The sequence below is a fragment of the Diceros bicornis genome, chromosome 6, assembly GCF_020826845.1.
Source record: "Diceros bicornis minor isolate mBicDic1 chromosome 6, mDicBic1.mat.cur, whole genome shotgun sequence".
NCBI lineage: Eukaryota > Metazoa > Chordata > Mammalia > Perissodactyla > Rhinocerotidae > Diceros > Diceros bicornis.
In genome coordinates, this window is record NC_080745.1 from 62891448 (window position 1) to 62918194 (window position 26747).

The window sequence follows — 26747 nt, forward strand, 5'->3', positions numbered from 1 at the left end:
GCCCGGACTTGTGCGTCCTTTTAGGTCTTTCTGGCTGCAGTAAGGAGATCGAAGGATCCAGAGACGAAGTGAGGTGCCAGTCAGGAGGCTCTCACAGGCTCCCGGGTGGGAGATGGAGGGTACAGACTCTGGAGTCCACCTCATCTAACACTGAGGCTAGAAGGCCCAATTCAATGAGTTTTCCAGGTAGCAGGGGTGAGGCAATGGGAGAAGGGGAGAGGTAGTAATAGGAGGGGCAGGGAGCGGGGAGGTGAGAGGGTGGAGGAAGATGGGAGGAGATGGGAGGAGGCACCGGGTGGCAGCAAAAAAGTGGTGGGGCAGAGGGGACGATGGCAGAGGAGCAATGGGTGGGGGACAGGAGAAGCTGGGTAGGGGGGCAGGAGGGACAAGTGAGTGGAGACAAGAGGTGATATGTAGGGACAAAGGTGACAGGTGAGAACAGGAGATAATGGATGGGGTGCGAGGGGGGGTGGAAGGGGACACGAGGTGATGAGTAGGGACAGGAGGCAATGGGCAAGGAAGGGAGGTGATAAGTAGGGACAAGAGGTGACAGATGGGGACAGGAGATGGTGGGTGGTCCAGGAGGTGATGAGTAGAAAAAGGAGGTGACGAGTGAAGACAGGAGGTCACAGATGGGCCAGACGTTAATGCATGGTGACAGAAGGTAATGGGAGGGAACAAGACGTGTGTGGGGGGGGTGGGGAAGGGGTGACAGGAGGCAGGTGATGGGCAGCTGAGAGCCCCAGCAGGGCCTGCACCCACCTGAGCAGCTGAACTCATTCTTCTGGACCTCGGCCACATTGAGGCCGCGCAGGCTGGCGGGGCCCGAGCACTGGGTGAAGAGCCCGATAGTTGGCCGCTGCCTCAGCCACTGCGAGAGCCAGGCCAGGTGGCAGTCACAGAACAGGTGGTTGGAGTGCAGGCGGCTGCAGGGGGACAGGGCGGCTCACAACCCACCTGGGCCCCCAGCCCGCAGCCAAACAGTGGGAACCCCTCCACCCAGGCGGGGCCGAGCCCCCGGCTACACTCGGCCGAAGCCCAGTCTACGCTCAGATGCTCAGTCGGCTGCACAGCTCAGCCCCAATTTGGGGATTATCTGCAGCAGCGGGAAACTCCCTGGTGGCTGCCCTCTCCCTCCCAGCACACTCCATGGCGCCCCTTTGGCTGTAGTGTGCCCCGAGGATACCGATTCATCTCCCTGAGCTCACACAGACCCACTGCCCCAAATCACAAAATTCATTTCCAAACACAAAGACAAATCATTTGTTTTCTAAGGAAAAATCAAATATAGGGCCGGCCCGTGGCTTAGCGGTTAAGTGTGCACGCTCCACTGCTGGCGGCCTGGGTTCGGATCCCGGGCACGCACCGAAGCACCACTTCTTTGGCCATGCTGAGGTCACGTCCCACATACAGCAACTAGAAGGATGTGCTACTATGACATATAACTATCTACTGGGGCTTTGGGGAAAAAAAAAAAAAAGGAGGAGGATTGGCAATAGATGTTAGCTCAGAGCCGGTCTTCCTCAGCAAAAAGAGGAAGATTAGCATGGATGTTAGCTCAGGGCTGATCTTCCTCAAAAAAAAAAAAAAGAAAAGAAAAGAAAAATCAAATATAAATGACATTCAACATCTTTCCATTTTAGATCACCTCCTTCCCCCTCCGACTCCAGTCAGCCCCCACCCTGGGCTGGCCTCTGGTGGTGCAGAGGAGAACGAGCTCCCTCTCCTGCCTGCGGAAGCCTTCGCCCCCTTTCCCCACCACCCCTGGCACCGGCCGCGCTCTGCCACTGTGCTCCTGGCCGCCCCGGCTGACTCACAAGGTGCGCAGCTTGGGCATGTGGTTGAAGCTGGACACAGGGATGCTGCTGATGTTGTTGTTGTTCAGGGTCCTGAACGGGGAGACCAGAGTCATTTCAAGCCTGCCCAACGGGAAGTTACGTGGGAAGAGACAGGGCTTCTCTCTGACAAATGGGCAGACTCTCACACCCTGTTCCATCGTCTGCCCTTGAGGTGGATGGCACTGGGCTGTACACGGGAGCCACACTGAAGACCACCAGACAGAGAGCCACCCTCAGGGAAAGCCCTGATCTTGGGCGTTGATTACAGGGCAGCTGCACCATAGACTCCACGTCTGGTAGGATGGGGGAGATGCAGCAAGGAGAGGGAGAAGATGCATGCAGGCTTGGGCTGGCTTGGAAGAGAGGGCGGGGTTTAGACGGAGAAGGGGGAGGCATTCCTGCCTCAAGTGTCAGAAACTCCTGGAAGACCCAGCCACCTGCCCTGGGCCACCTCATGAGCAGAGGAAGCCTGGGTCACGCTGCCGTGGGGCTGACCCCATGAGCACATGTCCTCCCATCCTCGGGGTGAGTCTTGGAGAACAGAGAGCATGGCCTCTGCCCTGGGCCTGGAACCCGCCTCCCGGGTCTCCTGCCTCCTTGCTGCTCCCAGGCCCTGACTCCACCCACCTAGGCTCCTGCGTTAGGCGGGCGCCCTCTCCAGGCCTCTGCCTCCCTGCCTGGTTTTACTTACAGCACCTCCAGCCCCCGCAGAGCCCGGAAGGCCCCTTCCTCAATGCAGCTGATCTGGTTCTTGTCCAGCTGTCTGTGAAGCGAAAGAAAGTTGTAGAGCCAAGGGCACGTTGCCTAGAGCAGGCGTGTCCAAACATTTTGATCAAGCACTCCATCAGTTTAAAAAAAAAGAGGCCTGACCCGAATCATTTGTTCAGCACATATATGTCAATCCAAATAGTAAGTAATAAAAGCTTAAATTATTTCTCATCTTCAGTTGAAACAATAAATATAAATAAAAGTTATATTCCTCTACCCAACCTTGCATATCTCCCAGGGAGCAGGCACCACCCTCCCATTTTGGAGACCACCTAGAGGGTGCTGGCAGCTGCTAAATGAGTCTATCACAGGAGTGGTGGCAGCCAGAGCTGGCAAACAGATTTCAGCCTGAGTGCCAAGTGAGACCGATGAGCGGCGGCTACCTGAAGGGCCACTTTCAGAATAAACCGCAACTGCGATCTGGGCCCATTGGAAAAGAATGCAGTGATCAATTACCAATGTCTACTACAGGCTTTGGGGGCCTGGCGGGAGTGACAAACATGCCAGGCATTTGTCATCTCTGTTGTAGCCAGACCTTGGGTAGGTTGTAGGCCTGGACCAGAATAAATGTGAATATTAGAAATAAACCATTACATTTAAATAGCATTTGACAATGTGCATTTATTTCCATATCTCATTTAAACCTCAGAACAAGCCTATGAGGTAACTATGATATCCCCATTTTATAGAACAACATATTGAGGCTCAGTGAGGTTAACCGACTTGCAGCAACTTACACAACATGTCCCTGGAAGAGAAGACTCAAACCCAGCCCTCCTGATCCACTGGAGGGCCAGGGCACAGAGACTGTCCTTTTAAATGCACCAAGAACATCACCCAAGCACCCCACAGTTCATGACACCCACAGTCCCCAAAGGCTGCCTGTTTCCTCTGACCCCAGAATGTTCCAGAAGACCATGCTGGCACCAGCCATCTCAGAACCCAGACCAGCTCCTTGGCTGCCTGGACCACACGGCTCGGGGAGACCCACAAGGATGCTGCCACGGGGGGCCCTGCAGCCCCTGAGCCCATCTCCCTCCCAGGCCTGTACTCACAAATTTTTGAGGTCTGTAGCTCCACGAAAAGCTTTTCTGGGGATGGCCTGGATGGTGTTCTCACTCAGGTCCCTGCAAGGATAAAGCCAGAGGGAGAGAGAACCCTGGTCATAAGAGATCTCTCCAGGGTGCCCTGATGAGTCAGGGAGGTGAGGCGGGCCAGACCGCGCCCGGACAGCTGCACACACGAAGTACATGGTGAATGAGTGAATGAGCTGGAGCTCGTGCCCAGCCCCCTCCCCTTCTCTGGGCAGAGGGGTTGCAGCTGGAGGGAGAAGCCTGGGGTAGGGCACCCCAACCTTGACCGCCAGACCCACAGAGGTCAGCTCGGCCCTGCAGCTTCATCCAGAGCTGCAAAGGAGGGGCTTCTCGACGGCCCACAGCGGCCCTGGGACCTGTGGTGGGTGCACCAACTCCTCACTCTGTGTTTTACTGAGCAGGAACGCAGGCTCTGGAAGAAGGCATGACTGGATCCCAGGGAACTCGGCCAGGTGGCTAACGCAGGTCTGAACTCCAGGCTGGGTCTGACATCTGACTCCAGATTTCATGCCCTCGGGGACTGCAGGGAGCAGAGCCACCACTGACAGCCTGGGCCCCCACTGGGGTCAGGAGCAGGGTGGCCCGGGCGCTGCAGGGCTGGTGCTTGGAGGGCAGGGACCACCAAGGACTTCGTCATTAGTAATGTCCTGATGTGAGGGAGGAGGCAGTGCAGGGACTCGGCACATCCCCGGCCCCTGCGAGCCCCAGGCCAGCTTCCTCTCCCTGGCAGGACTGGGCCTCTGGCACTGTCCACCTGCCTGTCTCCCCTCTTTCAACATCCTCACTACAGACTTTTACAAATGCCCCTTTTCCGAGGAGCTTCTCCTTCCCACGGTGGTGGTACCAGCTGCCGCCGTGTTCTGAGCACGTCCCGCCTTGCTGCACGGCCCAGCTCCGCATGCATGAATGCACTTGACCCTCGCACTAAACGTGGGGCAAATGCTGTTCCCATCCCCAGTTCACAAAGGAGGAGAGGGAGGCTCAGAGAAGTTAAGCAGCTTCTTCAAGGGAACACAGCCGGCGGGTGGTGACTCCAGATTTGAACCCAGGCACTCAGGTCCCAGAGCCTCCTCTTGCACGCAGCCCTGGGAGTGGGAGCCGGAGGGGGAACTGTTACCTCGCTCACTTTGCAGAGGAGGGAACTGAACTCGAAGAAGTTGAGTAACTTACCCACGGTGGGACCAGGAGGGGACCCAGGCGGCCTGCCCGAGAGCCCTGTGTCAGACATCAGCCAGCCAGCTCTGACTGTCCTGACGTGGGAGCCAAAGCTGGGCAGTTCTGCAGACCCCCGGCCCTTCTCCTGGGCTAGGCCCGTGGGGCTCTGATCCTCTCCTTCCCAGGGTTTACTTTGAGTGCCAAGAACAGGGCCAACAGGGTCCCCCAGCACACTGTCCCCTGAGCTGTGGGGCTGCTACTCCTCTCTCTGGGTTTTCCTGCTGAGACAACAAAACAGAAGCGCCACAGCAGAGTGCACGGGGCCCTGAATGCAGACAGGCCAGTTCCAATCCCAGCTCCACCACCCTGGGCTGTGTGTATGTAGATCAGCCCTGTTTCCTCCCCAGCCTGTTTCCTCATGTGCAAAGTGGGGGACTACAAGCCTGGAAAACCTGTCCCTCAGGCCCTGTCCCCGCATGGAGTGGGAGCCAAGGTCTGTGAGCTCCCTCCCCTCCAATTCCCAGCCATCCCGCCCCCAGCTGCCCAACAGGCCACAGGCACCCGTGGTCTGAAGGGGCTTTGTCCTCATCAACACCCCCTGTTCCCTGTTCTCTCTCCTTGAAGGAGGGTGTCCCAAGCCTGTGACACAGATGCTTCTCTCTCTCCTGCAAAACTGTACAATCTTCCATTCCAGCCCGTGTCCTGTTTCACTATAACCGGCCTGTCTCCGCCCCTTAATGCTATAGCATTAATGCAACAGCAGCATTAGGCTCCCGGCAAGCGAACTGTCGCCTCCTCCTCCTGGCCCGCGGCGATACTTTCCAGCGGACCCTTGCGTCCTCCTTCCTCTCCTCCCAACACTGCATGCCCCATCTTCACTCTCTCCACTTTGGTCTCTGATTTGGGTCATTTGTGCCATGTTTCTGGCTCCCCCGTTTGGTCTGTCCACGTTCCCGGAGACATCCTCTCTATTCCATGGATTTAAGCTGCTCCTGGAATTGCCCCCAGCATCCCCATCCTCATTGCTTGTCTCAGTTTTCCTTTTCTCCACAATTCCCGCCAATCCCATAGTTCTTGAAAGGAGAGGCGAGCACGTCAGCCTTTAATTACCTGCCTAATCCCGTTGTCGTCTCTGGATCGCTATGTCCCCTCCCCAGTTTCTCTGCGTTATGCAAGTGATTGCTACCACGGTGGTACCTCCCACACTGGCTCTATTGTTCCCTCAGTCTGTGGACTTGTTCTCTCCCTCTTCTTAAGCGGGATGCTGGCACTGGGCAGGGTGGTCTGACAGGGAAATTACTGGATAGGCAGCAAGGGCTGTGCAGGTCACACAGGTAAACAAGAGACGGCCTGCACTCAGGGGCTCACGGTCACACGGGTTCCTAAGTAACTAGAAGCCAAGGCAGATGTGGGAGCCCCACTCGCCTCGATGGATCTCCCACTGCCACCAGCAATGGCTGGGCTCGCGTGTGCAGAGTTAACCACAGATACACAGTCCACCCGAGGGCTCTCATAGCCCCGAGGAAGACAAGACGGGGCACCAGCGAATGAATTCTCCATCCCTTCATTCAGCAAGAGTGTGCTGAGAGGTGACTCCCTGCTGGGGAGACCACAAAGACTCACATTCCAGCTTACAACAATCGCGGGGAGAGCAGTATTTCCAGAGACATGAGAGCTCGGAGAACTGAGTGACAAACTCCACCTGAGGGGGAGGAGGTGGGCTCTGAAGTGGATCCTGAAAAGTGAGTCAGAGTTTACCAGAGAGAAAAGGGAAAAGAGGGAAGCACACTCTCAGCGATGGGAATAGCACGTGCAAAAGCCCAGAGGCGAGAACGAACGAGGCAGGCAGGCTGGGGGAATGTCATGCAGTTTGGTATGGCTGGTGTGCATCTATGGGGGCTTGTGGTGGTTTTAAATATGTCCACAAATTCTTTGACATTCCTCCCTTCAAAAGATGGAGCCTAATTCTCTTCCCCTTGAATGTGGGTGGGATTTAGTAACTCACTTCTACAGAATAGAATATGACAGAAGTGATGGTGGACAACTTCTGAGACTAGATCATAAAAGACATGTAGCTTCCTCCTTACCCTCTCTCAGATCACTCTGGCAGAAGCCAGCCACCATGTCAGAAGGACACTCAAGCAGCTCTCTGGAGAGGCCCACATGCAGAGGGACTGAGGCCTCCTGCCCACAGCCAGCACCGCTTGCCAGCCATGTGAGTGACCCATCATGGAAGCAGGTTCTCCAGCCCCAGTCAAGCTTTGAGATGACGCAGACTGCTGTGATCGGAATGTTTGTGTCCCCCCAAAATTCCGATGTTGAAATCCTAATGCCCAATGTGATGGTATTAGGCAGTGGGGCCTTTGAGGGGTGCTTAGGTCATTAGGTGCAGCCCTCGGGAATGGAATTAGTGTCCTCATAAAAGAGGTCTGAGAAAGCTCCACTGCCCCTTCTGCCACGTGAGGACACAGCTATGAGCCAGGAAGCAGGCCCTCACCAAACACCGAATCTGCTGGCACCATGATCCTGGACTTCCAGCCTTCAGAACTGTGAAAAATAAATATTTGTTGTCTATAAGCTATCCAATTTATGATATTTTTGTTATAGCAGCCCAAACAGACTAAGACACAGCCCCAGCCAACATCTTGACTACAATCTCACGAAAAACCCCAAGCCAGAACCACCCAGCCACCTACAGAAACTGTGAGATAATAAATATTTATTGTTCTTTTAGGCCACTATGTTTCAAGGCAATTGGCTACACAACAATCAGTGACTAAAACAGGGGTGTTTTGGGGGAATGGTCCAACACACGAGGGGCTTGGAAGCCGTGCTAGAGAACATGGTCCTGACTCAGGGCATGAGGACCCCCGAGAGCCTTTGAGGAAGGCAGGGCCATGCTTAGATTTGATGCAAATGAACTGAAATATGTTGGAGACTTGGCTCCATCACTTCCCTCTTTGGGCCTCAGTTTCCTCATTTGTCAAATGTGTAGGCCGGACCAGATGATCTCCAGCACGTGGGCCCACCACATGCTGACTACTCCAAGACACAGCAAGTGAGGTGCATGGTTCTCAGGGCATTTGAGAACCCAGGGGGGAGGTGAGGGAAAGGGGAACCTGTTGCTGACAGTACAACTTCCGAGAGGAGTGGGATGAGACAGGCCAGACGCAGCTACCCGCCTTCTCCTACCCACAGGGAATCAGGGAGAATGGAGCATGTGTGGTGAGGGCAAGACACGGGCAGGGAGGGGCGGTGGCCTGGAGACTTCCAAAGAGTCAGGAAGATGGAGGGCACCTAGTGGGTGGGGACCTCCAGGGGGACCCTCCTCTGGGCCCCAGCTGGCAGTTTGCCCTTCAGCCGTGCCTGAGAAGGAACTCTGCACCAGCAACTCACATCCATTATTCTGTTTAATCCTCACCATGATCCCTCAAGGAAAGTTTTTTATTTGTATTGATTAGTTTATTGATTTAGGCCAACCTTGTTCCAGAAAGGCTTTAAGGTGGCTTGTAGGGATTTATAACACAGCAAGAGAGCAGGAGTGAAAAGTAGGGCAAAGAGAAGAAGGAAAATCAATGGCGGTTACCAAGAAGGCAGCACCACGTGACCCACATACCTGCCAGGTCCAGGCAGAGGGTGGGCTCTAGGCTTTCTGAGAGCCGAGGTGGAAAGGGGGAACCGGTCAGTTAAGCATCCTCAATATATATATACATTTAAAAGGACCAGTTTCTCAGGAGTATAGCTGATTTGGGCACTAAGATGAGACAAGAATTTCTCCAGAGGTCTTTATAAAAAATGACAGTGTGACCTAATCAATAACACCGGATCCTTATAATAAATGGGTTTCAAGTGTCTGTTTCTTATAATAGCATCACATCCTAGTACGATTCAGGAAACACAATTTTATAAGGACTCACACGGGGAGCCAAGTGGGGAAGGGAGGGGCAGGGACAGTCTGCACAAGGGCAGGAGCCATCACAGAGCCTGGCATGATCCAGGAAAGTTGGGTGTGTCTGAAGCAGAAGGTGCTGGGAAGAGGGTGTCGGCAGGAAAAAGCCTTGCAGGCCAGAGAAGGTGACAGCTTAGACCAGAGAGGGGTGTGATCTGATGGCGTTTTAGACTTGGCTCTGGGGCACCAAGGCTCACAGAGGAAAGACACTGCCCCAGGCAGGCACACCATGGGACACCAAGAGCCAGTCCATCAGGTGAGGGTCCGAGGGTGGGGGACCCACCCAGCGCCAGCCCACAGCAGTGAGCAGTTCACTCAGCTAAAATGAGTAAAGGAAACTCAATTTGAGACCCTGAAAGAGGCCAGCCTCTAAGCCAGAGGAAAACGGGTGAGCCTTGGAAGTCTGAGGAAAATGCAACACGCTGGCAGCAGAGCGGGTGGTGGAGAGCGCCTGAACTCTGCAATGAGAAGGATTCAGGTTCAAGTCCTGCTTCTACCATTCATCAGCCATGGGCCCTGGAAGTAACGCACCTGAGAGCTTCAATTTCCTATTTGTAAAATGGGGACAAAAATACCTTCCACACAGGAATGTGGAGAAGATTAAGTGAGTTCATGTATTAAGCTTCTGTCCTAGTACCTCCATTTGGCAATATTTAAGAGACGCTGGCTTTCCTCATCCAATCCCTTTGCTAAGGTTCTGACTGCTGTTTCCAGTTTGCTCACTAGGCGGCGCCAGAAGCCTTCCCTGGACTCATCTCCTCTGCCACCTGGCAATCAGAAACAAAGCTGTTCTCATTTTTTTGCCCCAGTTGACCCCCTACCTGGTCAACAGTTGTCTTGGCTTTCGCAAACCTCTTTGAAATAAAGTTTCTCATCTCCATTTCCACCAGGTTGGCACACAAACCCAAAAGGCACCACCTACACTCTTCCTCATCTCATTTTCCCAGGCCCCGTGCCTCCTTTGCTTCCCTCAAACTTGTTCATTTTTGCCCCATCCTCCTCCCATGGTGACCTTATCACAGACCCTGAGGGGAGGAGTGTGGCCTGGGGTGTGTCAGGGCAGAACGAGATACACTGGGACAGGCCATCCTGGAAGAGGGAGGATTCTGGAATGAGGAAGGACAAACCAAAACCAGGAGTAGCTGGTGGCCTGATCCTGGCCCCAGGGGGAAGCAGAGGTGCAGAGCCATGGGGTGGACAGGGGCTCAGAAGGAAGTCCCAGGCAGACAGCGAAAAGCAGATTCCCAGAGCAAGGACGCAGCAGCCAGACAAGGGACAGGACTGGGGACATAAACAGCGGCCTGGGGACAGATTCTAAGGGTGAGGATGAGGTCCTGGACTTCTGACAAGCTCCCAGGGGACACGGATGCTGCAGGTCCAGGAAGCACACCCTGGGAGGCCAGGGTGTAGAAAACAAAGCCCACAGCTGAGTGTCACAATAGAGATGTGAGTTCACAGGCCCTGGCTCACCCACTGAAATCATGTGGCCTTGGGCAGGTCACTTGACCTCTCTAGCCTCAGTTTTCTCATCTGCAAAATGGGGGTGAGAAGTGGCACCCAGCTTGTAGGACCTGATGTGACAGGTGCTGTGTGCCCTCACCCTTGCTTACTACTCCACTTGTACTGATTTCCCCAGTCCCTGAAATCCCTCCTGCCTCTGGACCTTTGCACTTGCTGTCCCTCTGCCTAGAATATGCCTCCTCCACTCTTCACCCAGTAAAATCCTATTCATCCTTCACCTCTCAGTCTACAGACACCTCCCCTGATGGCTCCCTCCACTCCAGGCTCCCAGGACCCACGTGCTTTTGCTTCTCAGCACTAATCCAGCTTTATAATGAAATACTGATTTTTGGTTAACATCCGTCTCCCCCTCCAGACCATAATCTCTCAAGGGCATTGTGTCTTTTGCTCCCCTATTGCAACCCTGGGCTTGGCACATTGCAGGGGCTCAGTAAATTTTAGCTGAGTTGAAGTGAAGTGGATCCTTAAGTGACTGTCTTGCTCCAATCCCTCTGCATTTTCCTGACCAAAACAAGGAGTTAGGACAGGCCATGTGGCTGAGACGGGAAGGCGGGGGCTTGGAGCGGGACAGGCTGGCAGCAAACCCAACGGGATGAGGGCTCTGAAGGGAGGGAGGTGCTGGAGAAGCACCTGTGGTGGATGTTGTTGAATCAGCCCAGCCCTCCCTTTACGCGTCCTTATGGAACATTCATAATCCACCCTCAGTGAGTCTGAGGCGGCACCAACAGCGTGAGCAGGGAGGTGTGGGTGGCCTCTGAGGAAGGTGAGCGACTCTCCTGGGACCCAACAGGAAGAGAGGGAGTGGGAGCCCCTGAGAGTCCACCCTGGGGGGCTCAAGGTAAGGGTCCTGCAGGCAAAGGTGCCCCCAGCCTGAACCCCACCACCCAAGCTCAAGGGCCCCGAGAGGCATCTGCTGCCAACAGCAGCCCCCTGGGTGTGGGAACACCCCAGCGACCCCAGCTAGCCCCTGTCCCTGAAGAGAAGGGGACAGCCAGGCCCCAGCCTGACCCAAGCACCATCCCAGGGGCCCCGCTCCTGCCGCCCCACCCCCTGCACACTCGCCAATCCCTCCAGCTCTGCCAGGGCTGGGCAGGCAGGGGCTGGGAAGCTGAGGTCAGGACCCCATGTTCTCGCTGCTAATCCCCCTTCACGCTCTAACCAGATTGGACCCTGCTGGCAGACCGGCCTCTAAGGAGATCAGTGGGGGACCCTGCTGGGGACCGCTGGGCACCAGCCAAAGCCAGAGTCGGCACTGGGTTCCTGCCGCCTGCTTGCTCGGAGCCTGCTCTGTCTGCCTCAAGCCACAGGGAGGCTCTGGGAGACCTGGCCTGTCCCCTCGTCCCCCTGCAGCCTGACTGGTTACCCTGAGCCCACCCAACATGGGGCCTGGCCAGGAGGGAACCGGGGCAGCCTGACTGTTCTGGGCCACCTAACCTCACTGTCGGATTGGGGACTCAGCCCTGGAGCGGACAAAGCCGCCACGTACCCACCAAGGGGCCTCATGCAAGTTTCCTAACCCCGGGAGCCTCAGTCTCCTCCTCTGTAAGGTGGGAATAATCTGGGGGTCATGGGGCTTAACTGAGGCTGTGGGTGGCGCTCTCGGCCAGGGTGGGGAGAGTCGGCTACTGTTTGCTAGTACTTTATAATTGTCTTTATGGGGCTGGGGGTGGGGTGGGGGGCTGGCCAGGGTTGAAAAATCCAGGACTGGGAATCAGGAGGGTGAGGCTTGAGGCCGGCTCAGCCACCAGCCCGCTGCGTGACCTTGGGCAAGACCTGCAGTTAGTTCTGGACACCTGGGTCTCCCCTTCCAACAACACGGGCCTCCCAGTGAGGTCGGGAGGATTGAATTACACACGGTGGGGGGTCGCACACTCGGTGCACCTAGCACGGGCAGCCTCACACCGGGCAGCGTCACACCACTGTTAGTGAGTGCGTCCGGGATCCCACAGCAGGGGACTCAGCCCCCACATCTCTGGCACCTGGACCAGCATCAGCAGAGCCACCTGGGAGTCTGTTAGAAATATGGACTTCTTGGCCCCATCTGCTGAATCCGAATCCGCATTTTAGCAAGACCCCCAGGTGATTCATATGCACATTAAAGTTTGAAAAGTATGGCATTTGACAGAAGGAAGTCTAAAAATGTTTTCTGTCCCCAGTTAGGGCTAGAGCATACAGGGCTGGAGCCCCTGTACCCGGCCAGCATTTCAAAGCCAGGGGCAGAGGCGTCAACTTTGCAGCAGGGTTGGGGAGACTTGGACACAGACACTCCCAGTGGGTAGAGAGAGCAAAGCAGCCTCTGACCTGTCACCTGTGGCATGCCACTGCCCGCCTTCATGGGGAACAGAGGAGGCACTTACAGGAGGGGGAAGCAATGATGGCTGCTACATTGGCACCACCGCGCTCCATGCATTCCTGCTGGGGGTGGGGGCAAGGGGACACTGCCTAAGAGGCTGGTGAAAACCAGGCGGTGGTAATCAGCTCCTTGGAGGAGGTCAGAAGTCACCCTCCAGCTCCTGGCCCCAGGCCAAGGGCTGAGAGACAGAGCTGCCGGGGCTGCCCCACACCCCAGGGCCCTGCTGCAGGATGCGCTCTTAGAGGAGAGGCTGGCAGGGCCCCCTAGGTGGGATGCCAGGGTGCACAACCTCATCCAAGGTGCTCCTGGGATCTGGTGGGACCATCCCTCCCCTGTCTCTGCCTGTCCTTCAAGCCTCCTCTCAAATCCTACCCTTCCTGCCCAGGAGGGAAATTAATTCTGCTACTAGCGCTCCCTGCCCTGCTCTCCCCAGCCCACGGGAGGACATTCAGGTGCCCCAGATCCACCTGTGTGGGTGTAATTCATGTGTGTCTCCAGGTGGCCTTCAAGGCGGGTTCTTGAGAGGCATTTGGTGATAGGACCTGAGCCTGTTGCCTTAGGCTGCGACCTCAGGGCAGGGACCAGGGCTCTGTCACTCACACATCTCAGGTCCTCCAGGGAGATGCAAACTGAAAGCGTATCAGTGGCTGATTCTTGGGATGAATAAGTTTGTTTCATCATCTCCGGAAGTCAAGTTTCGGCAGGGAGAGGGGAGGGTGCTGAAAAGACCAGGGAGCAGTGTCAAAGGGACACACTGGGGGCTGAAGGAAGGAGTGGTCCCTCAGGCACAGGCCTAGTTTCCTTTGGTCTTGGGCCCCACACCCTGCTGTTGTCCAAACAAAGGAAAGGCTCCGGGGGCTGCCTCTGCCGCCTCTGGCCTCCTCCTCTGAAGTGGTCGGTCCCCCTTGCTAACCCTTGTGTGCTCTCCTGACCCCCTCCTCGCTCCCCTGACGGCCAGAGTCAGGCTGGAGTAAACGGCTGATAAGCCAGCATCCCCAAAGGGAGCCTCCGCGAGGGCGAGGCGCCGGCCGGCTGGCAGCTGGTCTGGGAGGGGAGCCAGGTGACCTGGGCTCAAAAGCAAGCTCAGCACCAACCGGTTGCCTCTCTGTGCCTCAGTTTCCTCGTCTGTGACATAGGCTTAGAAGAGGAGTGAATAACGGAAGGTGTGTGAAAGCATCCAGGAGACTGTCTGGCACGCAGCAGCTGACAATCAACTGTATTGCTGGTAAGCCTTCAAACTACCCCTCCCAATGGCTGCACGGTCCAGCTCCGGCCCCTCTCCTTCACCATCTCTCCTCCCCACGCGTAAGGCGGTTACAAGAGTCAGGGAATTAAAGCTCACACATGCTCCGTGAGGTCTTCAGATTTTAAAAAATGTTGAACGCGCACCCTTTCCCCGGGGAACTCCTGTAGGTGGTTTTGGAGGCTGACACCATGGACAGCGGGGTTTGAGCTTTGAGCAGAAATGGGCTGGTCTGAGCACCCAGAGTGTGCCTGGCGCTGTTGGCTGGAGAGACGCCCTCCCTTCCCTGCCCACCATACCGCCCGAAGCCACGCGGCCCCCCCGTGGCCGGCTCCCCTCCCTCCAGCCCTGCAAAGTTAATGTTGCAGAAACCTCATTAGGAGGAGACATTAGCAGCCCTGGATCCCGCTGCCGTAAAACCAGCCTGGGGAACATGTCCTTGAACCCGGCTGTTTGTTATGCAGCTACTGAGCATCAATGCAGTCAGTTCCCACAAGAGAGATATCAGAGGAGATGGTGCACACCCCACAAAGCAGCCATGGAGCCCTGCCAAGGAGAAGCTGCTCAGAGGCTGGAGTCCCACTCAGGAGAGAGTGGCTCGGGGACAAACAGGAAACAGACCCAGCAGGCACTGGTCCCAGCCACCACGGCAAGGACACAGTGACGGCAGAAGGGCAGACGAGGAAGGCAGGGGGGATGCAGGCCCCTCTTAATCTGAGTGCCATGCAAGGCCGTCGCTGTACTCAACCACCATGCACTGAACCCCCGGGAAGCCCCAGGCACTCTGCTGAGTCCTGAGCGGGGATGCACTGGGGCAGATGGGGCTGTTGTCTTGGACACCTACAAGTTGTTAGGACCAATAACTTCCCAGCCCATACACACAGCGGTGAGGGTGCAGCAGGAGAAAGAATCAAGAAATAGAGGAAAGAACATAAGGCAGACAGCCCTGGGTTTGATTCCAGGCTCCACCATTTACTGCCTGTGTGACCTTGGGCAAGTGACTCAACCTCCCTGAATCTGGTTGCTCATGTGTAAAGGAGAGTTAATCTCAGCTCAATCTTGCTGGGTTATGGTGAGGATTAAATACCAGCTGTGCCATTTATATAAAGCACAAAAACAGGCAAAATGAACCTGTGCTGTTAGAAGTCAGGATGGTGGTTACCCACGGGGTGGGGGGGGATTAACGACTGGAAGGAGGTGCAAGGGGCTTCTGGGCACCCAGGATGTCTTCCTTCCTGATCTGGTGCTGGTTCAGGTGTGTTCACTTTGTGAAAATTCAGCGAGTTATGTATATGAAAATACATAACACACAGGGAAAGTTGCACTTTTCTGTATGTATGTTATACTTCAAGGAAAAGTCTTTAAAATAACTTGTAAAGCACTGATTACAGCATGTGGCGCTTTGCAGGAATTCAACAAACGACAGTGCCCCGCCTCCCCGATCCCCCACTGGAGGGGAGATAAACGGAGAAAAAATCTTCCTAGGGGACAAACACTCAAAAAATTGGGACTCACAATTCCACGCGGTGGGGAAATTTCCAGGCTGAGGGGAAACCCCACAGAGGACAGCGTGGCGGAAACAATGCCCACCTCAAAGCGGTGAGGGACTGGGGACCAAATTCCAACAGACGTGGAGGTGAGAAAGTGGGCGCTGCGGGCACGTGAGCATCCTGCCTGCGCCGAATGAGGCTGCTGCATCCCAGGATCAGGAGTTGGTGTCTAGCGCAGCAGTGCACGCTTGGGTTCCTTGTCTCCCTGGAGAGCAGGCGCCACGCCCGGCTCCAGGACGAGAACTCAGGGTCAAGCGGGGCCAGGGAGCCTGAGATGCTGGCACTGGAGGGGCGAGGATCTGGGGGAACCCAGGGCAGGAGTGGAGGAAACAGACAGACAGAACAGCCTTCCGAGCAGATCTGGATTCCCTTTCTGCCTTGTTTCAGGAAGGGATTAAGGCAGTTTTAAGGATATATTATAAAACGGAGTAAGATAACAGAGACCAGAGGAAGAGTAAAAAAATAAGTAAATAAAGACAGAAATGGGTAGAAATATCGAACGAGAAAGAGAAGCACACCCTACAAAAGCCTTTGCATCTGGTACAAATGGGTCCTGGGCCTCTCCCAGCCTAGGGGCTGGGGATAGTGATGAGCAATTTACCAAGTCTGTAGATGAAAACAAGCTTGGGAGAGGCGTGGCCTTTCCCGGTTCTAAAACCAAGTATGGAAGACCTCCATGGGTCCCCATGAAGAGGCAGAGATAAGATGGAAAAGCAAGACCCTCACCAGCGTCCCCAAAGGAGGCTCAAGGATGCTAGGTCACCTACTTCTGAGTCACTTCCCCAGAAGCCAAGTCACAGGTCAGCCAGTTCTCCAAAGGGTCAACTTGCTAAATTTCTTTGTTTCCTTCACCAATTTGGTTTTAGTTGGGTTGTTTCCCATTTGTCTTCACAACAACCTGTTATGGGCAGTTGGGTTACCCCTGCCCCGAGCTCCCTGCAGTCACAGGAAGAGACTGGGGGTGGGTTCACTGTAATTCAAACACCAGGAGCGGGAGCAGAGACAAATGGAACAGTCCTGAAAATGCTATAATAAAGACAAAATGCAAACCAGTCAACTCACACCAAATAGTTAAAGGAAGTAAGTCAATTTGATGAATTGGTCATTTGACAAATTGGCCATTCAGTGAATTGACTTTTGGCAAATTGGCTTTTAGCAAAATGACATTTGGTAAATTGGTCTGCTTCTGACACAGCAATGTGTTTTACAGGGCAGTTACTTATACAGTCCCAGGCCAGGCTCTTGGCCTGGTACCAGAGCTCGGGAGAAGTCATTCTGCAGATGGTCAACCCCACACCATCTAGTACACTGCTCTCCCCTGGACTGGCTTAAGCCATCATGGATTTTAGAATATTTTGAGGGATGCATGCACTGCACAGCATGCAGGCCATCCTTCATCTATATTGCTTTTCTCAGTTAAGCTCATCTAGACTCTTAGAGCAGACTCTTTGTGTTCTCCCTGATAGGGACATGGGAGTGGGATGGGCAGGATTCAATGTGGTTTGGGAAGAGAGGGAATGAAGGAGAGGGGCAACAGGGCTGGGCAAGTAGAATCTAGGCTATGCTAGGGGAGGGGGCTCCACTCAGGGCAAGTGACCAAGTTCCCAGTGTGAGCTTCCCCAGGGAGAAGTCGGGGGCCCTTGCCAATGTGGCAGGGCAGCTAATGCCAGAAAAGATGTCTGATTGAAGCCAATGGCAGGAGCGGTCCACCAAGGAGGCTAATAGGGTATCACTGAGCACCTGAGGCATTCCCAATCTCTCTTGCCTGGCCCCCAAGGGGAAAATGGGGCCTATTTCTTTACCAAAGACCATGCCCATTGTCTCCAGTCCAGGCCCTGTCAGAGTCTTGGCCTCAGGAGTTTCTCAGAGGAAAAGGGGAGCTGGAGGGATTGGAACGGCAAGGGGTCAGCCTTCCCAGCACATCCGCAGCCCCTCACGTCCCCTCCACATACTCTCATAGGAATGCCCAAGGGCATTAAAGCCCTAACTACCTCCAAGGTAAGCAGAAAAACAGAGCCCTGACATGTTATGGGGCAAAGAAGGCTTCTAGTTGGCTGAGTGTGACCTGCAGGTGGCCACAGCGAGAAAGCAGAGGAGCAGCTGTCTGCGGAGCTGTCTGTGGTGCTGAAGCCTCTCTGCAGCTATTCCTCTGGTCTGGGCTAAAGACACCCTTTCGATCCTAGCCACTTACAACCTTACCCATCTGGCCCACATACCAGACCTTGTCTATTCAGCTTTTCTTTTTTCACAAGCCCACAGGGAGGCAGCCTCATAGCACACACACAGAGGGTCAGGAGAGCACCACTACGAGCCTCAAGGAACCCACTCTTACACTCTTAGGAGAGGCATGTGCTGACTACTATCCACATCACTAAGCTACTTCTAGATGAAGGTGAAGTTTGACCCTGACCCACTTCTCCAGAAGTCAGACCTCCCACTGCCTGGACACAGACCCAAGCACAGAGAGGTGCCGAGAAGTCATCTGGCCGTGCCCTCAAAACCTCCCCCAGATCCTTGCACAAAAGCCACTCGCTTTAATCCTTAGGACCTTAATGATCATCACTCACTCTTGTATAATGCACAATTATTATTAATGATGATGACAACGATGACGATAGCTATGTAAATTGAGAATTTATTATGTGCCTGGCACTGTGCCAGGTATTTTATATACATTATCTCATTTAATTAAAATAACCTTCTGAGATAAACACTCCCACCACCCTGGTGTGGATGGTAACAGTGGGAGAGGTTAGGCATGTGTAGGGGTAGAGGGTATATGGGAACACTCCATGCTTTCCACTCAATTTTGCTCTGAACCTAAAACTGCTCTAAAAAATAAAATCTGTTAAAAAAAATACTCTCACCATACCTATTGTCCAGATAATGTAATTGAGGCATAGTAACTTTCCCAGGCTGTCTGACTGCAGAGCGCACAAGCTAACCCACTATGCTATACTGGCTCAGAACATTAGGATCGTCAAAGTGATGGGCAGGTGGGTGGGGAGGCGTCTAGAAGCAAACACATGTCAGCAGTGACATGTGATAGATGAACTTGGAGGGAGGAGGTGAAAGCCTAGAAAGCAGAGTATGACAATGAACATTCATAATGTTGACACTGAGTCATCAAGGAAAGGTGAACCTCTGTTCAGGACCCTCTGTTTTAGAACTTACATAATCATATAACCAATTTTAGACAGATCTCAGCAAAAATGGCATGAGGTTCGCACGTTTTCCCTGAGCAGCCATGCCGTGGGGAGAGCTGAAGGCAGCCCCTGCCTGGGATGAGCATTGTCCAGGGACTTCTGCTTGCACCTGGATTCCTACAGGTGTCTCAGGAACTGTCACTCCTTCCAACCCCTGGAGGTTTGAAAGACAAAGAGGCGAGCTTTGGAATCCTGTGGGGAGAGGCCTCCACCACAAGTCAGGACAGACAGGGGCATCCCCTGGGCCTCTGAGAACCAAGGGGTCCTGGCGGGAGAGCCAGGAGGGAGGATCCAAGGCCATCAGCCACTGGCTTCTCGAAGAGCCTCTGGCACACCCCCTGGGCCACCCCCCAAGCGCCCCCAGCAGAATGAATGACCACCAGGGCTCCTACCCCCAGTCTTCCCCCAGGTGAGGAAATGAGGCTAACTCTGCAAAACCTGGAACACAGAGGGCACCCAGACCTCCTGGTGTGGTGGCTGTGGCCAACTTCTGGGAGAGACAGGCAGAGGATGGGGGACTCTGACCACCAGTGTGAACATCAGAAACTGATGTTCAGGCTCAGGAGCCTTCATCTTAGTATCAAAAGTGGCCCAATTCTTGATTCTCTAGGAGGGATGGAAACACCCTCCAACTTCTAGGAGGCTGGCCCCAGCAACCCTGCCCACCCCAGGGAATGGCTGGTGCTGCCAGGCACCCTGCTGTCCTGTCTCATCCCCTCTGCACCCCAAACCAGGGCCCCCACTTGGAGGCTACAGAGCCTCAAGGGCCACACAGTGGTTGCAACACCTGGGCATCCTCGTGTACCCCTGGCATTGTGTGCAGACTGAATGAGAATTATGTAGAACCTTGGGTGGGCTCCACCTCTCCAAGCCTTATTTTCCATGTCTGTAAAATGGGGACAGACAGTCATTATCTCAGAGAGGTGCCATGAAGATTAGGTAGGTCGGTTGGCAGTTTAAGGCCCAATAAACGGGAGCTATTGCTCTTCTTCTTATTCCTCCCACACGGGTATAGATGCTGTTGTGATAACTAAGACACAGGTTCAATTAAAAGTGCTGCTGGATGGGCTGGCGCCATGGATTAGTGGTTGAGTGCACGCGCTCCGCTGCTGGCAGCCCGGGTTCGGATCCCGGGCGCGCACTGACGCACCGCTTCCCCGGCCATGCTGAGGCCGTGTCCCACATACAGCAACTAGAAGGATGTGCAGCTATGACATACAACTACCTACTGGGGCTTTGGGGGAAAAAATAAATAAATAAATAAAATTATTAAAAAAAAAAAGTGCTGCTGGATTCATAAGAGCTTCCTCAAACACATGATGTGTTTCCTCAGTCACCTCATAACTGTACCCATGCTTTTTTCTTCTTAGCACTTACCATAGCTTTAATCAATCAATTATTCATGGAATCATTTAATTAACATTTATCTCTTCAACTAAATTGTGTATTCCATGAGTCAAGGGCCATGTCTGTTTGCTGCATCGCTAGCAAAGAAGTGGGACTCAGTAAATATTTGATGATTATTTTGGCTGCTTAGAAGGTCAAACTAGCATTTGGGAGGGGGTCTGTGATGCGTTGACATTAAAAACAGGTCCCCCTTGGGGATGGTCAGGATAGGGGTATGAGGTCCCCTGCCTATAACCCCCCCCCACACACACACACATAGCTATTCTTCCTCTGAGGGATCTGTTGTCCAGCAAAGGACAAAAGCTCTGAACTGGACCCAGACTTGCTTTGTGACAGCATCGGGTGGGAAGGGCCACAGCCCCGGGGAAGAAAAGCTGAACATCCTCTCAGGCTCCCCTCTTGCCGTGCTCCTGGCCCACCTCGCTGTTCCGCCCTCCCCCCCTCACCTCCCCCTTCTCCGTGTCTCACAATACCCTCCGCTGTCTCCATCAGTGCACCTGTCACAGTGCACGTCTGCGAGTCTCTCGCCTTCCGATAATAATGACAGCGCAGATGTAGAGAAGGACACATCTGCCCCCTGCCTGCCCCCTGGAGGGAGGCACACTAACGTGAGGGGACAGGCCATCTACAAGTGGGCACAGCCACACTCGACGGCACAGCAGGCACACAAGTGCACCCTCTCCTGGCTCCCCGCACGCCTGCCTGAGCCTGCTGTTCACTGCTTGCAGTTCCTGACCCCAGCGTCTAGCCAGAGGCAGTAACATCCCGGATCTGATTCCAGCTTGGGGAGCCCGAGGCCTCTGGTCTAACCTTGTGCTCCAACTCAGGATCACCAGAGCTCTGCCCTGGGGGAATCACGCGATGATAGGTCCGGCCAATGTTTCCCGTTTTTCATCTTTCATTGTTTGGGAATGAAGCCAGGTTGGAGAACAAGCAGTGGAAACTAGAGCCTGGCTATTCCAAGTGTGCTCAGAAGACGTGCAGTACCGGCCTTGACAGAGATGCAGAACCTCAGGCCCATCCCAGGCCTGCGGAATCGGAATCTGCATTTAATAAGGTGACTCATGTGCACATTCAAGATGCAAAGCACTGGATAGAGCAGGGGTTCTCAAACTTAGCTGCACATTGGAACCAGCTGGGGAGGGTTAAAAACTACTGACGCCTGGGCCCACCCCAGAGATTCTGATTTCATTGGTGGGGGGTGGAGCACGGACACTGGGATTTTTCAAAGCTCCCCGGGAAGTCCAATGTGCAGCCAGGATAGAGAACCCTTTCTACATATGTGACCTTTAATTAACACTGTCATCTCTGCCCCTCAGACTCCTCACCTTGCCCTCTCCCACCCAGCACCCCCCTTATGGTGCTACTTCCTTCTCCAACTCTCTCTCTCTCAGTATTTCCAATCCCCCAAGATGACTGGTGCTAATCAAGTGCTGAGGAAAGTGCGCCCAGAAGAGTAGTTCATACTAGATGGTGAATGACTGATAGCCCAGATTTCCATGAAGTATATGCATTTTATTTTATTTTATTTATTCATTTTTGGTGAGGAAGACTGGCCCTGAGCTAACAGTTGTTGACAATCTTCCTCTTTTTGCTTGAAGAAGATTGTCCCTGAGCTAACATCTGTGCCACTCTTCTTCTACTTTTTGTATGTGGGACACCACCACTGCATGGCTTGATGAGCGGTGTGTAGGTCCGTGCCCGGGATCCGAACCTGGGAACCCCAGGCTGCTGAAGCAGAGCACGCAAACTAAACCACTACACTACCAGGCCGGCCCCCATATATGCATTTTAAAAAGAGGAGGGTTCCTGATTCAGCCTTCACCACTGGTCACATCTGATCAGTCTGAGGAATGTAAAGGAAACATTTTGAGCAGAGCGGGCCTTCCTGGTCACCCTGAAATTCACCTTTTCTATTCAGCCAATCTTACTCTTCAGGAAAAGAGCTATTTCTAGCACAAGGGAAAGTCTGCTATTAAATTCAGATGGTTGAGCAAAGACAACTGCATGCTTACCCGTGCGTACGGGCCCAACTTTCCGCCTCCTACTGAGCTGTCCCCGAACATTTTGATAGGAGGGAGAGAGAAGAAAAGGGCACCTTAGAAGCCAGGAGCAGGGGCTGGGGGCCAAGGCTGCAGGTGCAGGATCAGAAAGTGACCACCTGCGCGAAAGGAACGAAGTGCCACCTCAGCCACACCTTCGTGTTGGCCCTGCGTCAATGTCCCTGCACAAATACACTCCCTTCATCCTCATGGGCTGCCATGGGGAAAGGCTGGAGACCAGACCGAGCTTATTTATCAGATGAGCAGTGGAGGCCTGAGAAGCCAGAGTCCCAGGTCACACGCTCCAAGCCCGCCGGGCACCCTCGGGTTGTACCCTGGAGGGGAAACTGCAGGAAAAGCAACGGGCTGCAGCCCTGGGGGAGCGGCAGCCAACAGTCAGGCTCAGGCTGTGTGGCAAAGCCATCTGTGGGAAGGCAGGGGAACCAGAGACAGTGAGGGAGGTGGAGACGAGGGGAAATAGGCAGAGAGAGAAGGAAGAAGAAAGAGAAGCTACATGAGAGAAAAAGACAAAGAGAGGCAGAAAGAATGGGAGGAGAGAGAGAGGCCAAGACCCCCACGACTGGGGACGAGGCTCTGAAGCGGGAGACGGGGACACTGGCTTTTCACAGCAGCGAGAGGCGGCCGCGAGTCTGCGCCTGACAACCAGCTGAGGTGCAAATGAGAAGCCCGCAGTGTGTGAGTCTGTGGGGGTCTCCGCTCTGGGCGCCGGGCTCTGCCATCCCCCCGCCTCTCTCAGCAGGCTGGGCGGCCAGGGGACGATTTGCCATGGCTGGAGGTGTCAGGCTCTGATGATGAGTGTGAAGCCTGCAGATGGCCGGCCCGAGAGGACACGTCCCGTCCCGTGTGACTGATCACTGGGCAGAGGTGGAAATGGAGTTCTGGCTACTGCAGCCCCTTCTTGGCAGAATCAAATCCCTGTGTGTGTGTGCGTGGCAGGGGGTGGGGCTGGGGGTGTCTTGTCGTGACATGTGGTTGGGAAGTGAAGGTTTTTGGAGCAAGAAGGACCTGCAGCTCGGATGGCTGTAGGCTGGGGATAGGGCCAGTGGGGACGGGCTGTCATCACGGCGGGCTGGGGGGCACTGGGCAGTAGTGGTGTCCGGGTGCACGGTTCACGTTCTCTCTCACAGCCACAAATCCAACAAATACATCCTGGCTCTGCTCTCACTAGCTGGGTGACTCTGAGCTTGTCACCTGACCTCTCTGTGCCTTACTTTCTTTTGTAGAATGGGAATAAATAATAATTATACAGTCATGTACCACATGACAACGTTTCAGTCAATGATGGACCACATATACAACGGTGGTCCCATAGCACTGTACAGCCTAGGCGGGTAGTAGGCTGAACCACCTGGGTTTGTGTAAGTACACTCTATGATGTTCGCACAATGAAATCACCTAACAATGCATTCCCATCGTTAAGCAACACATGACTGTATGAAGCTCGTAGGCTGTTGTGAGGATTCGTGGTACATGCTGGGTGGGGCAGTTATCATTATCCTTGCTGCCGTTGTTCACGCAGCCCCTGTAAACACTGGACACTGGGCTGGGGGCTCGGGCAGAGCATCTACCAAGACAAACAAGGTCGATGCTTCCTCGGCTTTCCACTCTGGTTGGGGAGAGAGACAATAAATAGCACAACCAACACACCATGAAGCTGATGTCAGAGATGGATGAGCACCACAAAGGAACCAGAGTGGGGCCCCACGCCAGAGCGTGACTGGGGAGGAAGGGGGCCTCTGTGGCCACGGCAGTCAAGGAGGGCTGCCTGTCTGTCTCAGGAGACGCCAAATGGTGAGAAGGAGGGAGCCACGCAGTCCCGAGGAGGAGCACCGGGGGCAGAGGGAGCAGCAGGGGAAAGACTGTGAAGTGGGAATGAGCTTGAAGCGTCAGGGAACAGAAAGAAGGCCCGCACGGCCAGTGTGCCACGAGGGAGGGAGGAGACGTGGCCGGGAACGTAGGCAGCGACCCCACGATGAGGGCCTCGAGGGCGGGCCAGGACGTGGGCTAGACTCTCCGTGAGTTAAAGAGTGTTCAGCAGGACAGGCAGGACCTGACTGGCATTTTTCAGGCAGAGCCGACTGCTAGGAGGTGATGGAATGATGGCGGTGTGGGGGGCGGGCAGTGCAAGAAGACTTGAGCCCTCTCGACATGCACGGGAAGCGGGTTTTTCAGGATGAGGAAACAGGCTCCGACGCTGCTGCAGGATGAAAAGGGTATAAGAAGGACCACACAGCTACCATTCTTTCAGTGCCTGCATCTCCCCAGGCTCCGTGCCTCAGTACTTGCACCGTCACCATTTACAGAAGAGGTTCAATTGGGAACCCGAGGCCACCCAGCTGGACCTGGAGCGTGGTTAGGCCCCAGGTCCAGCTGACTCCGATGCCCACGCCCTTGCCCACTGAGGCCGGCCCTCTGCGGGTGCTGCGGGATGGGAGACGACCCCTGCGGGGCCCTGGGTTCCGAACACATCTGCAGGGCTCTGTCCTGCTCCAGACCTAAAACCTCTGCCTACTTCACAGATGGAAGCTCCCCGCCGTGAGGGGAGGAGGTTCATCAACGTCAGAGGCGGTGCTGGAGCAAAACCCTTTATAACGCATTTGAGATCATTCACCTCCTTCGAGGAGATACCTACTTGTCCTATCAAATTTTGGTCATACCAAAAGTTCACTCTGGTTTGATATAATTCTATCACCCATCCCCAGAACTCAGAATCTGCCTCTTGCAGAAGGCAAGTGCTAGAGATTCAAAGCACTGATTTATTTCTATTTTTTTCCACTTAACATTAACTTTGCAGCTGCAGCAGAAAGCCCGTCAGTGTGGGCCTGTTGAGACACGTTCCGCGCATCATTTCCACCATCTTCTCCCAGGAAAGGAGCTTCCCCTGATGTCTTTCCATGAAGCTAGCCAGGTTCCCTAGGGAACTGCCTTTGTTTGCCTCACTATTAGCAATTAGGACTTATACTCTGTGAAGTGACATACGAACTTGCAGATTTGTGTGTGGTAGAGGAGCAAATTCTTCCTGTCTGCTAGAAGAGATAACCTCAGGAGTTAGTTATTGCCCCGTAGGACATTAAGCAGTTTTGTATTTAACTTTGTAATTTTATTTCAATGTTCTCTGTCCATCATTGATTATAAGCTCTCGGTGCCTCAAATTCTCCTCGAAACCACTTTACCATCCTGCTGGTTTCCTCATTAATGAGTTAAATAAACCTTCGGCACACAATCACTCTATATTGGTGTGAGAGGTATGTTTCTAAGTTTTTTACAGTTACGCTTTGGCAGTAGTTTTATCTTCATCTTGCAGATGAGACCACTGGGGCTAAGAGAAGCCAGCGAATGAGCTGAAGTGTACAGAGCCAGCAGGTGCAGAGGCAGGACTTGGACGCCCCTCAGTCTGATGCCTAAGCCCACCGTCCAACTGCCCCTACAAGTCTCGCAGGTCATCTGAGTTGACAGAGGCCTTAGAATGACCTGATCATGGTCCTGTGTTTTACAGGAGAGGCCTGGAGACCAAGAGGGGTGAGAAGTCTCGCTCACAATCAGACACAGAAAGGGCAACTTCAGCTGAACAGACGTTTCTCCTTTAACTACTGCCTCGTCTTCTTATGCGTAGCTCGGGTCTTTGCTCAATCCAGGCCACCCGCCAGGAGCATGAAATCCCACATGCATGCTGGAGCAGGGAGGCATCTCCTTAGAGCGCCAAACGGGGCTCAGATCCAGAGTCCATAGAGGCCCTGGGGGGCCAAAGACGGGCTGCCCAAAGGCTGTGCATCCCCTGAACTGTGTGCAAATTTTGCCCATGTGCACAGAGCATCAGATTCTCAATGGGATATGACCCCAAAAAGATTACGCATCCTCCTTTGAGAGACTGTCTATAGAAGGCCCCTGTTGGAAGCAAATGAGCTGCCTGAGGAAAACACATGTCTCTCCAAGCACTTGCAAGGCTGGCCTGCTGAAATGGGCCCACGTGTTTGTGACTATGAGAACGATGTCATTTTTGAACTGGGGCATTTTATCGGTCAAGCACCTAAAAGACTCAGAATCTATAAGATTGCGTGTGAGAGGCTGGGGGCTAGAGACACATATACCCACATGGATGCCACTGCTGGTGGCACAAGAGCAGCCAAGGGCCAGAGGGTCTCACCCAGCACGATGGGACGACAGCTCCCTGAGGTAGGGACTGTTTTGTTGGCCAATTATCCCAGAAACTAGAAGAGAGCCTCGTAGATGGTAGAGACTCAATAAATATTTGCTGACTGAATGAGATCGTCCAGGAAGAAAGAGACACACCACTGACTGATGACACCTATAAAAGCCATGCCAAGGGCCAGACCCAAATGATAAGATGAACAGCAGCCAGCATGTACTGAGCCCTTTCCTGTGTGCCAGGCTCCGTGCCGAGGGCTTCCCTGCCTCTCTGTCACTCCTCACAGCAGCTCCCCAGGGTCGTTTACGGTTGTTGGCTCCATACGGAGCACATGTAAGGAAAGTGAGGTTCAAAGAGCTTCAGTGACTTGCCCAAGGTCACAGAGCTGGGAGCCCAACCCCCAACCTGGATCAGGTCCGTCTTCATCCAGATCTGAAGCACCAACAAAGGCTG

General features: G+C 54.1%; 1 protein-coding gene across 2 annotated transcripts in view; it reads right to left on the reverse strand.

Annotated features, from left to right (window-relative positions):
* SLIT1 (slit guidance ligand 1) overlaps positions 1-26747 on the reverse strand; it is a 177349-nt gene that overhangs the window by 53302 nt on the left and 97300 nt on the right. For both annotated transcript variants that reach the window (XM_058543652.1, XM_058543651.1), the window contains exons 5-8: positions 3662-3733; positions 2530-2601; positions 1818-1889; positions 763-926 (exon numbers count right to left, since the gene is read on the reverse strand). In XM_058543652.1, the coding sequence (XP_058399635.1) occupies positions 763-926; positions 1818-1889; positions 2530-2601; positions 3662-3733 (380 nt within the window). The remainder of the gene's footprint in view (positions 1-762; positions 927-1817; positions 1890-2529; positions 2602-3661; positions 3734-26747) is intronic.